General features: G+C 32.5%; 1 protein-coding gene and 1 long non-coding RNA gene across 2 annotated transcripts; one reads left to right on the forward strand and one right to left on the reverse strand.

The window, feature by feature from the left end:
- The first annotated feature begins 150 nt into the window (after positions 1-150).
- Positions 151-9,626, forward strand: LOC134270806 (centrosomal protein of 72 kDa-like). Its single transcript, XM_062753050.1, has 15 exons — positions 151-272; positions 1,626-1,753; positions 3,079-3,116; positions 3,245-3,399; positions 3,971-4,132; positions 4,543-4,668; positions 4,885-4,928; positions 5,718-5,833; positions 6,202-6,290; positions 6,509-6,642; positions 6,883-7,078; positions 7,419-7,624; positions 8,006-8,126; positions 8,731-8,845; positions 9,225-9,626. Exons 1-15 carry the CDS (start codon positions 209-211, stop codon positions 9,463-9,465), a joined length of 1,935 nt encoding a protein of 644 aa, XP_062609034.1. The 5' UTR covers positions 151-208; the 3' UTR covers positions 9,466-9,626.
- Positions 4,491-14,871, reverse strand: LOC134270809 (uncharacterized). Its single transcript, XR_009992898.1, has 3 exons — positions 14,617-14,871; positions 5,585-5,684; positions 4,491-4,629 (listed from the first exon to the last, which is right to left on the reverse strand). It is a non-coding gene; the product is annotated as an uncharacterized LOC134270809 (long non-coding RNA).
- Between the last annotated feature and the right edge of the window lie 1,644 nt (positions 14,872-16,515).

The following is a 16,515-nucleotide window of genomic DNA, read 5'->3' on the forward strand; positions in this document are numbered from 1 at the left end:
GAACCCGATGAAGATAGAAAATTACTATATTGATAATTTATTATTCATTCCGAATAAATAAGTGATCTATTTAACCCATGATGAAACAATTTTATGAATAAAATTGTTTAAATCAAATTTATCTAAAATAGAAAGAAATTTTGGTTATCGTTTTTACGGATTTGAAGCCCATGTTCGACTCGTATACAATTTTTAATGTTTTGAAAACATGGCGCTCACATTGTCAGAAGAAGTCATTCGAAATCGTGTGAATCTACAACACGACAATTTAGGTGAGGATAATGCAGTTTTTAAAATGTAAACACACCTTAAATTGCTAGCTTTACATATTTTTACTAAACTTGCAGCTGTGTATGCATTGTTTTAAAAGCATGTGTAACAGAACTATGCCGGGTCTCTGTCAACACCCATGTTTTATAAAAGATTTCGTTTTTGAACACTTTTTAAATAAAAGTATGTAATGTTTTTGTCTAACAATAACTTTTGTGATATATGCATATCGTTACTGAATTAAATTCTGATTGCCATTCATTGATTCAAATTTGGAAGTGGGCGTGTCGAAACATGTTCGGCGGTGGTCAACATTCTTATTATTGGAACATAGCATTGGTTCTTATCAGATCTTGTAAATAACAGGTGATTGTTTTCCACTTCAAAATGTTAAATTAGAGATGCATGAGAATGGATGGCATTTAAAATATCATCAAACTACCAATAAACTTATAAAAAGTACTTCTGACATTTAATGCTGTACTTTAATCCTGTAAAAGGGTTTAAATTATTGCCTTGTTCAAATGTACATACATCTGAGGCCTGAGAAAAAAATATTCAAGACTAATACTTGATTGACCCTAATTATTTGGCATTTGTAATAATCGAACCCATTTCTTTCTTGGCCTGATATGTTAAATATACATGATATATGAAATGCATTTACATTACCTTAAAAAAAATCATACATTTACATATTAAAAAGGTGAAATAAAATTTAAAATTGGCTCCTAACAAGAGAAATTGAAGACATTTTATTTGTTAAAATAATATGTTTTACGGTGTGACCGTTCGGGCGAGTGCAGTTATGTACTATCATAAACCTACACATGTACACATGGTACATGCACTGCCTATCATTCAAGAAAAAGAAGAAAACTAAACAATAAAAAGAAATCACTTCCCAAGCATACTTCCGAACTTTCAGGAGTTTTACAAAATTGGAAATACCCGAACCATTTAAGTGACGAAAGTATGACGTTAAAAAGTCCTGTTGTCTTAGGACGCAAACGATAGTTTTGTGGCATGGAGATTGCATTAAATCATTGTTTGTAATTTTTAAAGTAAGTTGTTGCTATGTTTTAGCCACCACGTTGCTATGCACCGCAAAGGATTATTGGGAGTTTGGAATTTTTTCACGCGGTGAGATAAAAATTTCTTGGAACAATGTGCAGATTTCAACCTGAATTTCCTCTGTTCGTACACGTTAGTCTATTGAGCTCGCTATGCGAGCGGCGCTTCGCGCCGCCTCGCTGCGCTCGCTAATATACATTTATATATACTGCATGCACTCTAAACATGTAGAAAAAGTTCTTATTATGATTCTACATTTTGATTCACCTGAAATATTTCAGAGGATGTCAAAGCTTTATCACTACCAGGGACCTATCATGAGAAGGTCGTTTGTCTGGGAAATTCTCTTCGGAAGTTTTCCAGATTAAAGTCACTAGATCTCTCAAGGAATTCCATAGCTAGTCTACAGGTAAGATTCTTTTGGATCATCTCAGTGAACTGGGACTTATGTGGTACCCACAGCACCTGTGTCCCAGGTTAATATATAGGTTCTAAAGTGGAGCACTTGGCAGACTCCTCTTTAAGTACTTAAATATTAATAAAAGATGTATGGATGATGTTAATAGTGTGTTTGTACTGAAAATTGGTGCCAAATGCTGTATTTTCAATCAAAGAACATGCAGGGTAATGTTTTCAGATCAGATTATCATTTTCAAGTAACTATAAGCTCTTTGTTAACCAAACTTGCATTGATGATACATCTAAGGATGCACACTACCAGTCAGTATCAGCTGGACCTGACCTACATTTTACACATGAGTGATCAGGTCAAAGATTCCGAGCATGTTAATTCTAATTAGATATAAGTCCTTTGCAGACCAAACTCACACAGATGATACTGACATACTTTGATGCACTCAACTAGATCAGTTTTGAACACTGGTTTTGATCTACATTTTCAAGATAAATGACCAGATTAATGTTTTGGAGCAGTTCCACTTCCAACAAAATACAAGACATAAATGACCAAACTTGTGTGGATGATACATCAAGGGATGCACACTTCCTTACTTGCTAGAGGAGACTTGCATGATTGATTCATCCAGGGATGCACACTATTGCTCTTGTTTCAGATGTTGGATCTGACCTACCTTTTCAAGATGAGTGACAAATTAAGATTTTTGAGCAGGTCCATTTCCAAGAAAATGCAAGCCCTGTGTGGACCAAACTTGCATACCAGTAAATGTTGCATCTAAAGATGCACACTACTAGATCTGTTTAGTTGGGACTTTTCCTTACTTAAAGATAACATTCAATGAGTCATGCTATGTTATATTCAATCAATGAGTTGGGCTATGTTATATTCAATGAGTCATGCTATGTTATATTCAATGAGTCATGCTATATTATATTCAATGAGTCATACTATGTTATATTCAATGAGTCATGCTATGTTATATTCAAAGAGTCATGCTATGTTATATTCAATGAGTCATTCTATGTTATATTCAATGAGTCGTGCTATGTTATATTCAAAGAGTCATGCTATGTTATATCCAATGAGTTGGGCTATGTTATATTCAACAAGTTGGGCTATGTTATAGTTGATTGCCTTTGTTCTACATCTAGTTTAAAATAAAAATTATTTGCATCTTATTCATTCAAGAAATTTTAGAAGAAATGATAAAGGTATTTATGATTCAAGAAAAAATGTTTTGAAATATGAAATGAAATGTTACTCACCAATATAATTTGAAAATGTCTTTTTGATGTCTCAGAATGTTATATTTGCAGGGTCTGGAACATTTAAAGTTGCTGGAGAAGCTCAATCTGTATCTTTTTTCTTAGTTTTATTCAAACTTAGCTTTAATAGGTAATTTGCATAATTGCAAAGAAAACTAGTATACAAGCACCTACATGTACATGTCATTCCTCATCACACAATCCTTAATGAGTTAAGATATTACAACAATATAGAGACAATGGATGAGTTGAAGAAATTGCGATTTAACACGAGTCTGAAGGATCTAGATCTGCGACTGAACCCCATCACCCGCACAGAACCGGACTACAGACTCTACATGATTCACATGCTGCCAAACTTACAAAAACTGGGTAAGATGTTTTAGTGTGATAATTTACTTACCGGTAATAATACTGGATAATGTCTACAACACATCAGGCATTTTACTTATATCATATTCCATGTCAAGAGCAAAAATATTGTTATTTGGAATTTTTTTCAGAAAGAGTAAATCTATTTGATTAAAATCTGTGATCACTTTTCTGTTATTGTTGAAAAGATAGCAGATAATTCTGACTTACATTAAAATACACATATAGTTAAATGTAGTGGTTTAGTGGACCTATATTAATTATTATTATTCAATGACATTCAAGTTTCAACTTAGCAAAGTTAAAAGATATGTCAATGAATCATATTTTGAAAAAAAAAAATGATATGAAAATGCATTTGAATCATCTTTCAAAACATTATTTATCAAAAAAAAAACTACAATAAATTTTTGACCCAAAATTTTTTTTAAGTCTTTTAATTTCATATTCATCCTAAACAATATACAGGGCCAATGAAGTAAATTAAATGAATTCAGTTATGTATATAGCACCTGTTTATTTTTTTTTTGGATAAATTCTTGTAAGTTCATTTTCTGTTGTTGTGCTTCAGATGACAGAGGCGTGAGGGACAGAGAAAGACAGGCCGCCCTGGTCCACTTCAGTTCTAGTCAGGCTACAGAGATGACCCATCACCCCCGCCAAGAGGAGCCTGAACAGAGAGCACCCAACCCACGGGCAGAGATGGTCAGGGGGGTCGGCAAAGGGGTCAGTGGTAAGTTTATTTAGATAAGTGATGCAATGCTTATATCAGTGATGTCAGAGATATAAACATAAGGTGTGGTTTGGAGATGGTCATGGATTTGACATGGAGTAGAGATCAAAATACAGTTGAACTTCAGTATCTTGAACATCAATATCTCAAATACCTTGGTTATGTGAAAGTATTTTGGAAATTTCAACCATTTTTTCCCTCAAGAACTGGGTATTTTACCTTAGATATTTTAAATCTTTGGATATCTCTGTTTTTTGGTCTTATTGAATTCAGATTAATAAAGTTTAACTTTGTAAATTCTTCATTTAATGAAAATATTTGATGTAAGAGAATGCTTCTTAAAAAAATAAATATTGGAGTTTTTGTTTTCAATTGAATTGATACAAAGTTAATACACTTTGTTTTCTTAGCCCTAGATGATGATGATGTAGCTGTCCTTGACCTAATAGCAAGGTCAGGTGGTGACCTTAGTCGACCTCGTCCAATAACTGGGTCATCTGCAAAAGAAGACCAAGCACAGGAGTACTCATTGGATGGTAAATATTGCACTGTGTTTAGTGTACAGTAAATATATGAGAGGACATGCTTTTGATGAAAACTGACTTGTTAGCTCTGACACCTGAGCCAAAGACAAAACAGTTGAAAATTCCGTTTATAATATAATGTTTTACATGACTTTGTACTCAGCTTTGGTTCATATAAAATATTCATTTTATATTAATCAACAAATTTTTCTGCATTTTGCAATCTAGTTTTGAAAAGCATGGATACTGAACAAACAGATAGCCCTAGGGAGGTAAGAACTAAGGAGCAGTAATGATACACAGAAAATGTATCATCATATATCAATGTTTTTTGGCTTGTGAATCATGATACATATTGATAAAATTATTTTTCTTTTTTATTTGTCCTACAAAAGTTACTACTGCATGTAATAGTATGTAATATAAAAGTAAACAATGTTATATTTTTAGGAATATGCAAGTGAAAATTTCAATCTATAAAAAGAAAATTTATGAAGTACTGTAAATGTATTATATTTAGCGTGTACGATATTTGGCTGAAATTGAATTTAGAACAAGTTAGCGTAGATTTGAATTAGCACATTTCTTGATGTTCTTATTAATGTATATATGTGCAATACATTTAGTAATGTACTTAAATTAGCTGAAGTTTCTCTGCGCCAAAATCGCTAAAAAGAATACGTAGCCAAATGTAATACGTTTACAGTATCAAATACAAATTATACAAAATTATATTTTTATATATTAATTATTATTTCTCAAGATAAAAATTAAAGCAGTCAAACAATGTGAATTCTAACTTACAAACACTGATTAACATATCTAAAGTATGCAAAGTTCCAGATTGTTGTTTTTGTTATAAACTTCAATTAAAATGTATCACAATATCCCTGAATACCTTTACACCCCTAGTAAGAATATGTCTCACCTCAAATGGCTTCTTCATTCCTGATCTCCATTTCCACAAAATTTTTATCAACTCGCAAAATTAAACATAAATGTAATTCAGCTTGCTGGTTGAATTTGTACTGAAATTTATAATGGAGAATTTCTTTTAATAGAGACCCACTAGTCCAACACCTGCGGTTGTAATGGATGAAAGGTTAAAAGGTTATGCAGAGAAATATCCCAACATTCCCGTGGTGAACGTTACATCTTATGATGATCCCCAGTCACGGTGAGTTCTCATCTTTTTATCAGACTTAGATACATACTTCATTTATACAACTGTACATGAATTTTAATATTTCCTCCAAACTATATGCATTGGTATTAATTTTTTTATTATAAAGTTCTAAAAACAGTGAATTTCACCTACATGTGTACATCTAGTAACATGTGGTAATTTTTAAATGTGGTAAAATATGATTCTTGGTATATCATCGATAAACCATTATAATTAGAGCCTTACGTTCACTATTTTTTAGTTTCCTGACATAATAAAGTGGTTGAATTCAGAGTGAAACTTTAAGATTATAGTTTATTGAAGAATTTTCATTCTTTGAAATAAAGTAAGACATTTGATGAGACTCGCTATCTTTTTAGCCATGATGTCAATCTACAGTACGAGGATGAGGCGGAGGCCTACAATAAGTTTAAGAGCCATGGCTACTTTACACCCCACCCTAATGCAGGTCAGGATCATGAACAGACCTATAGTCACTTCAAAATGTGTTCTTAGTATTTGTAACATTACCTGTTTCACAGTATTGAGATGTAATTTATCACAATATATATAAATGTTTCTAATAATTTACAAGTAATGATATATTGGAAATCTTTTTATGTAATATCTTTTTAATTTCGAGTGATTTGAGAAATTAGCTGCAGTTATATTGTCTTGGATATTTAGAATTGGATCGCAACTTGAATCAAAGGGAAATAATCCAGGATCCACCTCGTGTACCGACACAGAGGAGAAGATCATTTGGTGAAGATGAGGACATGCATCAGCGATCAAACAGTGCTCCTTCCAAAAAAGTAGAGGTAACAGGGTTATACGTAATATGTTTGTATTGTTTTTGACCTCACTTATATAAAAACACTAATCATTTACAATTCATCTACCAAATCTTGGGGGTTTTATACATATAGTGTGCATGCTTTGGAAGATAAAATTTCTTTAAGACAATTGAGATGATCCAGGGTATATTGCCTTTACACATAGAAGATCTTAAGAAAATTATTTGAAGAATGAGTAACAAAGTTATAATATTCTGTTATAAGGATGACTTTGGGATCCACAGAGTGAATGGTACTGACCACCCCAACTCTCCAGATGATTCTAAGATTACTAGTGGTAGTATGAGGGGTATGGCCCCAGAAACACCAGAAAATAGGGCCTTCCTTCTCAAAATACTGGATTTAGTTGATCGATATTGGAATGGTTCAAAGTCCCTACATAAGCATGCCAAGTTCAAAGGTAAATTTTCATTCTACGAAATATTTACAAGAATACTGTATACAGGGTTATTTTCGCCCCGTTTTATTTTCGCCCTTTCACACTTGCAAACGATTTTGCCCCATTTTAAATTCACCCAGTCACTGTTTGTTTAAGAAATTATAAAAATTTTCAACCGAGGTTGAACGAAAACTGTATACAGTATTCATTACGTGAAAAAGTAGAAAAATTGTCAGAGAGCAAATATAGAGCAATAGAAAAGATGAAGAATGTTTGAATTTAAATTGAAAAAAAAATAGATATCCATGATTTCAAAAACTACTGTTTTATTTCATTTGATTTTTTAAAAAAATCATTACAGCTCTTGCCTATGGTGTGATTGAAAACTTCATGAAATCAGACAACGAGACAGAAAAGCGGCATCAACTAGAGGGTCATCTAAAAACTCTCCAGGATGAGAACTACCATCTGAGGAAGTATGAAGAAGCCACCAAAGCCAACTTAGCAGATAGTTCTGTCAACGAATCCCAACTGAAAAACTCCCTCACAAAAGCCTACAAAGATGTGGTATGTCTGTCAAAGTTATAACTCCCTCACAAAGGCTTACAAAGATGTGGTATGTCTGTCAAAGTTATAACTCCCTCACAAAGGCTTACAAAGATGTGGTATGTCTGTCAAAGTTAAATGTACTGCCTACAAAGATGTGGTACATGTACGTCTGTCAAAGTTAAAAGCTATACAGTCTCTCTATTAGAGAAACTGCATGTTAAATTTTTCGTGGTGAAGCTTGTGATCATTTCATATGTATTTGAAATCATTGCTAGTTTTAAATAAGTAGTTTTTAGCTTCATTTTCTGAAAAGTGTATGTGTTAAAAAATCTTCTTTTAGTTTCTTATACAAAAAGAAAATCAACAAAAAGTGTATAGAAGAATATTTTTCTTTAACAGGAGCAACTTAAGGACAAGTTACAGAAGTACATGAATGAAAATAGAAAGCTGTCATTTCAACTCAAAGAAGTGGAGGACTCAAAACTCTCAACAGTCTCCAGTCTCAATCCAGCACAACTTGGTACAGGCTACATTTTTGTAAATTTTAAACATATGTTTAAAATACATTTTTTTTCCTTATTTCTTTTTACTTTGGTATCATCATTGTTTATGGGGAACCAATGCTTATGGATTCTTAGGGACACACCTACCTACAAATTTATATTCTGAAAGAGGAATAAGTTAGGCAACATATTGCTTCTGTATGCAAGTTACCAATGCTGTCCCCATATATCAATAAAATTCAGGTTACCCTTGAACTTTAAATCCCACCATCACCCATGAAATAAAATGAGTAGTTTTCTAAAATAATTTTTTAAAAACCCTTTACTAAGTATTATTTTTAGTTGAGTCTTTTATCTTTTTTAATATAGGTAATCTTGGTACTGTTTTAGTACAATTTTATTATTATTTTGGAATTTCAGTTTTAGTTATTAAAAACGTTTAAATGATTATACACTTTACAAAATTTCTTGCATCGTGAAATTAAATCATCGCAATTGGTACTTTTTAAGATATCGTGAAATTTTGACACCGTGGAATTAAAACGACTCACAGTATCTAAAATAAAATATACTGTTAAAGAGCTTAGAATGAATTGAATTGAAAATAACTGTGTTTTACAGATGACTTACAAAGACAGAATGAGATACTGAAGTCCGAGGTGGAAATGTTACAGATCAGACTGAAACAGTTTGGTCAGGTTCAGGAACTAGCCTCTATGTTACAGCAGAGTCACAAGTAAGTCATGGTGGAAAAAAATATTTATCTGCTTGTCTAATGAGAATTGCACATACAGTAAGTACATGTGTAGCATTCGACTAAGTACTTAGTACAGTACTCGGTAAAACATAAAGTACTTGCGCAAATTTTGAAAAGATAATATTTCAAGTCATCTTGAAGAATTGGCATCCTTTGGTATAGAATCAATATTGTTTTGTGGTGATAAGCCAAGTTAGATAAAGAAGATAAAAATCTCCCATATTTATGTTTAAATATTTATTCCAAAATTATCATTTTTTATTCAACAGTAACTATCATTGAGAGAGCTTGGCTTGGTAGTTTTTATGGATGGTCTAATTAGTTGGCCTTCCACTTATTCTGTTTATACTTTCTGTAGATCATTAGTGAATACAAATGACCATCTGCTGAAGGAAATGGAGGACACTAAACGTCGACATCACAACGAAATTCAGCAGATGAACTGGAGTTATGAACAGCTGAAGAAATCTATAAACCTGTCTCGGGAGAACACCAGCCTGGTGCGGGAGGGACTTTCCCGGGGACCAGGGAGACAGGACTATCACAGTACAGATAAACTGTCAGGATCAGCGCTGTTTTACAGGGATACTGAATCATAGCCTCAGGTTCTTTGTTTATGATAACACATACAGGTACATGTACTGGTCAGATATGGTTTTATCAACAATATTAATTTTAAAACATTTATTTACTGTAAAGTCATTATTTTAGGCTTCAATGAGGTTAGGAAACCTCTTACTTAATGTTTAAACTTTATGTGTAAAGTTATAAAATAATGCATTTAAATGCTATTGTTTTGTTTGATGTCTACGTCCTATTTCATTCAGTTTTGTTATATGAAATTCAGTAAAACTTATCTAAGGCTGTTAATTGAGCATTGCAGGAAAGCTTTGGATTGTCAATTCAAAAACACAATGTTTCAGGATGTACATTGTATATACAGTGAAACTTGTCTAATCTAGATGTTGAATACTCTGAAATCTTGTCTAATCCAAAAAAAAGTTTGTCCCTTGTCATAATTTAGTTGTTTTAAAGTGTTGTCTAAACCAGAACTTTTTCTAATCTGGCCAATTTATTTGGAACTTTAGATAAGTTTTACTGAATTTCATATAACAAAACTGAATGAAATAGGACATAGACATCAAACAAAGTGTATACCTTGTATACTGAAAGAAAATGGAAATAAATATCTTTTAAGTGCTGGTACATTGCTCTTAAAACTCTATTTGAGACCAATAAATCGCCATTACAGGTCAAATTATAACAAATTAAAAGATAGTTATTCCCTAAGTAAAAAGTCCCTTTGGATAAAAGCAGAATAAATCATAAACTTTCAAAATATGGTTTCGTAACATTATTTTTATCAATCTTAAACATTTTATAGGAGGTTGCAAACAAAATAAATTTACAGGAATATTATGAACAAAAATCAGGGATTTTTTCATCAAGAAATTAACAGAAGATGGCATTTTTCCTTGAATTTTATTAAATATATTTATACATATTTAATCACAAAATACAGTACATTTATAATCACAAAATATAGTACATTTTTCTGTATTGTATTTTGATTAATGCTTAACTTTGATTTAAATTATTTTCCTTTAATTGTTTAAGTATGTACAATGTATTGCTTTCTGATGATCTGAGTATTGTAAATAAGTTTGATCACTTATTTATTGTTGTGAATCTAGTAATCAAACAATTTATACTAAGTTTGATACATTGTTTTAGATTGTACCATCCCTGTAGTGTTTTGGTTTATGTATTTTGTGCAATGAGTATTGTGTTTAATTTGACGTCTCAACATAAATGTACAATAGAAATAGTAATCTCTGTGTAACATGATATTACTTTTGCTGCCGTCCAGTCATGCACTTTTATGATATTTTTGTCCATGTGTTGTAGATTGAGTCTACGATAAGATCACAGTTATGTGCCTTGCATTTTATTTTGGTGCAGAAACATTTTATAGGCAAATGTCTAGGACATCGAATTCCGTCCATGAATTTTTCAGTTGTTGTACATTATAAGATTGTATATTTTTAAATAAAAGGTGTTTTATCGATAAGTCATGCATATGTCACTCATATGAATAAAAACATAATTGATCATAAATAGATTAATAAATACATTATTACACAAATTTATTGTTAATTATTTAGTTTATAAAGACACATGGATGCTGCAAAAAAAAATTACAAATATTACTTAATGTAGAGGTCTACAAAAACCTTATATTTACATTTCCAATGTCTTTGTCCGAGATAAAATTACCAAATGTAAATGTACTTTATTTCCCCATCAATGTATTGGCGCGGTTCCAAAAAAACCACGTGCAGGGCGGAACAAACTGCTAGACAGAAGCAGGGCTTGGAGCACGTGGATTGGCGGAATCAAAGCATGTAAATATAAGGAATAACTGTCAGATTTCTCAATTTCATGAAGATGGTCAATCGATTGGCTTGCGTGATAATTTTATGCATAAACGCCTTCGATGTTTATGCAAATGATCACGCAAGCCAATCGATTGATCACTTCATGAAATCGAAAAATAAGACAGTTATTCGTTAAATCAATAATAAGGTTTAGTACTCCTTTTTTTCGCAAAGAATGAAATTGATACGAGGGTTAATCCAAAAGTATTGTCACAACTTCTGTAAAATTGCTACTAGTCGACATAAAACAACAAAATTATAAATGACTGAAGCTATATTTATATCAATTCGGACCTAAAAATTTCAATCCAATATGATTTATACTTTAAAAAATATCGTATTTTATACAACAGTCTGTACAAAGGACGATTTTGGAATCCGCCGCATCTGAATAACGGCACCAGCATACATGTACTTTCAAACGTTTCTTAAAATATTTAAGATTCACGAACACGTTCACAAAATTCTTTGAACAGTGTAACAAGATATGTTCTTGTATCCTGTGCATAACAGATACACGCATGTCTTTTGACATTCCAGTTAAACGTATCTGTCCGACCTCCAATCTTTCGGTCTTCCTGCCCGATATTATTCATTCAATGAACCATCACCCTCCCCAAAATCACAATATTCTTATTTACATTCGCCGTGAGTCTTATTAATCAATGTAACTGTCTCTACCAGTAATTTCCCCATTTTGAAGTAAATATGCAATACAGCTCGTTGTGTTGTGGCGTTTTTTCCCTATTTTGATACTTCCTTTGTTCAATGCATCTGAGTAAAACACGAATTTCATAACTAAAAAAATATAGCAAGAACGTCATTAAGTTTTCCACTGATTAGACAAAAAAATGACGTAAATTTTGTCTTTAAAAATTATTGGCAATATTTACTCCAATCCACAGGTTCTGAAACTCAGGCATTGACTAACTGAAAATGCTCACAAAATGTCTCTAAATTCTCAAAGTTAAGTGTTTATGCCCACGATAATTCTTCAAACTCCATCTTCAAAGTAAATCATATTATATAGGGAAAATTAGTAAATCTCAAATAATAGTAATTTTTTTGGAAATACGAATAAAAACACCTACTTTGCATTTTACAATTCAAATTTCATCAAAAAACACATTTTAGAGATAAAAATCATGGGTATCCAGGCTTTTGAAGAAATTACACAATTTTTATACATATAATGTGCTTTAATTTCTTCTATCAACGTTGGGCATTTTACAATGCATAATGTATACAGATTTTCATATCTTTGCAAAACATCATTAATCATTTCTATTTTTATATCATGTAAATAAACATTGGTATCTATGGTCAGATTAAAATGAACGTCAATTTCTCTAAAAATGTAATTTTAAAATACTTTTATGGGGTAAAAGTTTCTACTTTTTATAAGACCTTTCTGAGAACTTCAGAAAACCTTCAAGCAGATTGAGAGGTATAAAATGAAAAATGTTGCGTGAAAAGATTTAATTTTTAAGCTTCATTTTAAAACTTTTTGAATAAGATTATAAATTTAAGAGTTATCCTTCCTTGCTGAGGATTTGAGTACTTAATTTAGGTCTTTTTAAACGGGACATTCAGTTGTGACGCGGTGACACCCCTTGTGCTTTATGTTTGAAACTTCTATAAAATGAATTTAATTTAAAATTATTAAACCAAAATTTCCTTGTTATTTATACATATTTTGGTATACCACGGTATTGTATTTGATAACATGAAGCCAAATATAAAAGAGATGGACACTTTGACATTGCTTTTGGATCAACCGTCGTACATCATTTGGAGACTACTTTCTTTTCATCGCCTATTCAAGCCTAGTTTGATTTTTCCAATTTAGGGTACAAGGTGAATTCCAGGCCTAAATCACACAAAGTGACAATGAACAATCAATTCATTTTGCCAATTCTGATGGTACTGTTTTGAAAAGCATTTTCATTTCATATACTTAGGCATAATATCTGCATGAAATTTGTCATTTCTTGTGACATAACAGGTTCTTTTTGATTTGTTGTACACTATGCTTTTTTTAAGTTGACTCCATCTTTTCTGCTAAACTTGCTATGATAGATTTGGAGAGAAAAAATGAAAACATGATGGATCGAACAGTACTCCACAATTATATTTTTACATATTTGATTACTTCTATCGGCAGTTTCTAAAATGGTATTAAATTACGTATATCACTTTTTTTTTTAAACAGACTTTAATTTTATGAAATTTGAAAGAGTAATGTCCCGGAAAAAGTAGACTGGAAACTGTTGTCGAGCCCCAGGGTATTTCCTATTACTTCATTTGCAGTACCACAGCAGGTCTGAATCCAAACATGCTGTCCCTTCTGTACGTGAACAATTACCAAAGCGGATCCGGAATTATAATGTCCAGATACTACTGAGGTGGTAGTTGTAGACATAACCTTTCCTCCCACCAAAATGTTTGTATATGCATAATCTCCATAATTGGTAATGGTCCAGTGGAAGAGGTATACACCTGACAACGGGGCGATGAATATCCCGTCCTCTGGGTGGTAGTGATTTCCCAGGTTCAGTATCGTCTTCTCAGACTTGATAATGTGTCTCTTATTTAGTCCACCCTAAGTTTGGTTCTTGTAAGCAGAAAAGGAAACTTGTTCGTTTCGTCCTGTGAAAGCCGCACAAGAATAAAAATATTACTAAATTTACAGTTACTGAGTTACCTATTTGCAAATTCGTTTTAACTTAATCACCATGAAACATCTTTAATAAATTGAAATATTCTTTGATCTGAAAGTCGCACAGACTTATCTGCATTTGATCCCTACATTCAAGTATACCAATCCCTAGGATATAAACTTGGGCAACAAAATAAGTTTAAAACCATTATTCTACTCTAGCATATTTTGTGATTTCGAACGTATTTCTTTGTTAACTTCCAAAGTTTTAAACATCAAGTATGTATACATGTACCTATAAAAATTACAAAAAGTAAGGTGTTTGCCATTGCTTGCGGAATAGAAAAGAAACAGTCTCGTTAGTATCTTTTTTTTTTCGTTCTCTAAAATTTTATATAAAAGTTTTGTAAAAATAATAATATTACTTCCAAAAATATACAAAAGATCAAATGCTACAACTAAATCTGAAAAATTCGATCAATTAGAAAATTGGAAAGATAACACAATACTAAATTTAAGCTACATGTAATTATTTTCAGTACTAGACTTTTAATACTAGTACTAGTATTAAGTAAGATTGAATGACTTATTGGAAATGCTGTGAACCCCACCCCACCCCCAAAAAGAACAAGAATATTTCGTTAAAATCTTACCACCAAATTTTAGAACATCCGAAGATGAATTCCCGGTGACTAGTTGTCCAATCAACTGTTCAAGATGTCCTAGTCTGTTTTTAATGTCGGCTACATCATCATTCTGTTTTGTCTTATCAGTTGTAGAAAGGCCGCTTAAACACATTATTACACACAAGAAAACTAATGATGCTGTGGTGGGGTTCATATTGAACAGATGAATCCGAAGAAAGAAATGCTTTGCTTTTTATACCAGACGTAGGCCCTCCTTAGCAATAACAAGAGGCCCAGGGGCCACATCGCTCACCTGAGTACTGTGGCTAGGAAAAAAGCAAAAATCAGTTTAGTATTAAAAAGCTTAAATGCATGAGTGGTCTCGACCTACCCTAAAAGAAAGAAGGGGTAAAGAGGAGGGGGTACGATTTGAACAAAACTGAATCTACACTATCTGAGGATGCTTTCAAATAATGACAAACCATGGCTTTGCTGTTCTTGAGAAGATTTTCCCTATATATTCCTATGCTAAACTTTGACCATCCATTCTGGCTCCACCCCACCCAGGGGGTCATGAACTTGAACAAACTTGAATCTATACACCACCTGAGGATGCTTCCACATAAATATGACCACCCATGACTTTGATGTTCTCGAGAAAAAGATTTTAGAAGACTTTTCCTATATTTCATATGTTAAACTTTGATCGTCCATTGTGGCCCTATCCCATCCCCGTGAGTCACATGTTTGAACAAACTTGAATCTACACCACCTGAGGATGCTTCCATATAAATATGACCAATAGTGGCTTTGATGTTCTTGAGAAGAAAATTTTTCAAGATTTTTCTTATATATTCCTAAGCAAAACTTTGACCGTCTGTCGTGGTCCCATCCCATCCCATATCATGATTTGTACAAACTTGAATCTACACCACCTTCAGATGCATCCATATAAATATGACCAACAATGGCGCCACTGTTCTTGAGAAGATGTTTAAGATTTTACCTGTATATTCCTATGTTAAACTTTCATCGTCCAATGTGGCCTCACCCTACGCCCCGGGGGTCACGTTTTGAACAAACTTGAATCTACACCACCTGGGGATGCTTATACAAATATTATTAAAATATATACCAGTATATATATCACCAATCATGTCTTGGCTGTTCTTGAGAAGAAGATTTTTAAAAAAAATTCCTATATATTCATATGTAAAACTTTGAACATGCCATTGTGGCCCAACCCTACCCCCGGGGTTATGATTTGAAAAAACTTCAATCTATACTACCTGAGTATGCTTCCACATGAGTTTTATCTTTCCTGACCCAGTGGTTCTTGTGAAGAAGATTTTTAAAAGATGCCATTAATTTTTCGCTAATTCATAATTCTCTCCTTGGAAGAGGGCGTGGCCCTTCATTTGAAAAACTTGAATTTCCTTCACCCAAGGACACTTTGTGGCAAGTTTGATTGAAATCGGCCCAGTGGTTCTTGAGAAAAAGATGAACATGTGAAAAGTTTACGACAACAACGACAGACAAGGGACAAATTTTGATCAGAAAAGTTCATTTGAGCATTTGGCTCAGGTGAGCTAGAAATAAAAAAAAAACGCAGGGTTTGTAAGAAACAGAGACTCTGTTTTCTTTTTTGCAATTAAAAAAAAGGTATACGATATGAAGAAACCCAGACTTCCTTCCAACTTTTGTGGCGCTGTTACTTACATATATCATGAGCTCAAGTTTTATGCAAAGACGCCATTATGTAAAACATTATGATTTTGAAAACTAAAAGCATTTGTATTGTTCTTATGGAACAAACCTTTTTTTTTGTTTTGTTTACATGTGAATGCGTTCTATTCTGGTAAACTGTATGAGGTACAGTGTAACATAACGACCGACCAGCTTAATGGACATACATGTGTATATATT

The sequence above is a fragment of the Saccostrea cucullata genome, unplaced genomic scaffold (assembly GCF_032062105.1).
Source record: "Saccostrea cucullata isolate Sc308-1 unplaced genomic scaffold, CSIRO_AGI_Scuc_v1 ctg1217, whole genome shotgun sequence".
NCBI lineage: Eukaryota > Metazoa > Mollusca > Bivalvia > Ostreida > Ostreidae > Saccostrea > Saccostrea cuccullata.

What these genes read in the sequence shown, in the direction of transcription:
- LOC134270806 (XM_062753050.1), top strand. Translation starts at nt 209, where the DNA reads ATGGCGCTCACATTGTCAGAAGAAGTCATTCGAAATCGTGTGAATCTA. An exon ending in AAACAGATAGCCCTAGGGAG is followed by an intron (nt 4,929 to 5,717) that starts GTAAGAACTAAG and finishes TTCTTTTAATAG; the next exon opens with AGACCCACTAGTCCAACACC. An exon ending in TACACCCCACCCTAATGCAG is followed by an intron (nt 6,291 to 6,508) that starts GTCAGGATCATG and finishes TTGGATATTTAG; the next exon opens with AATTGGATCGCAACTTGAAT.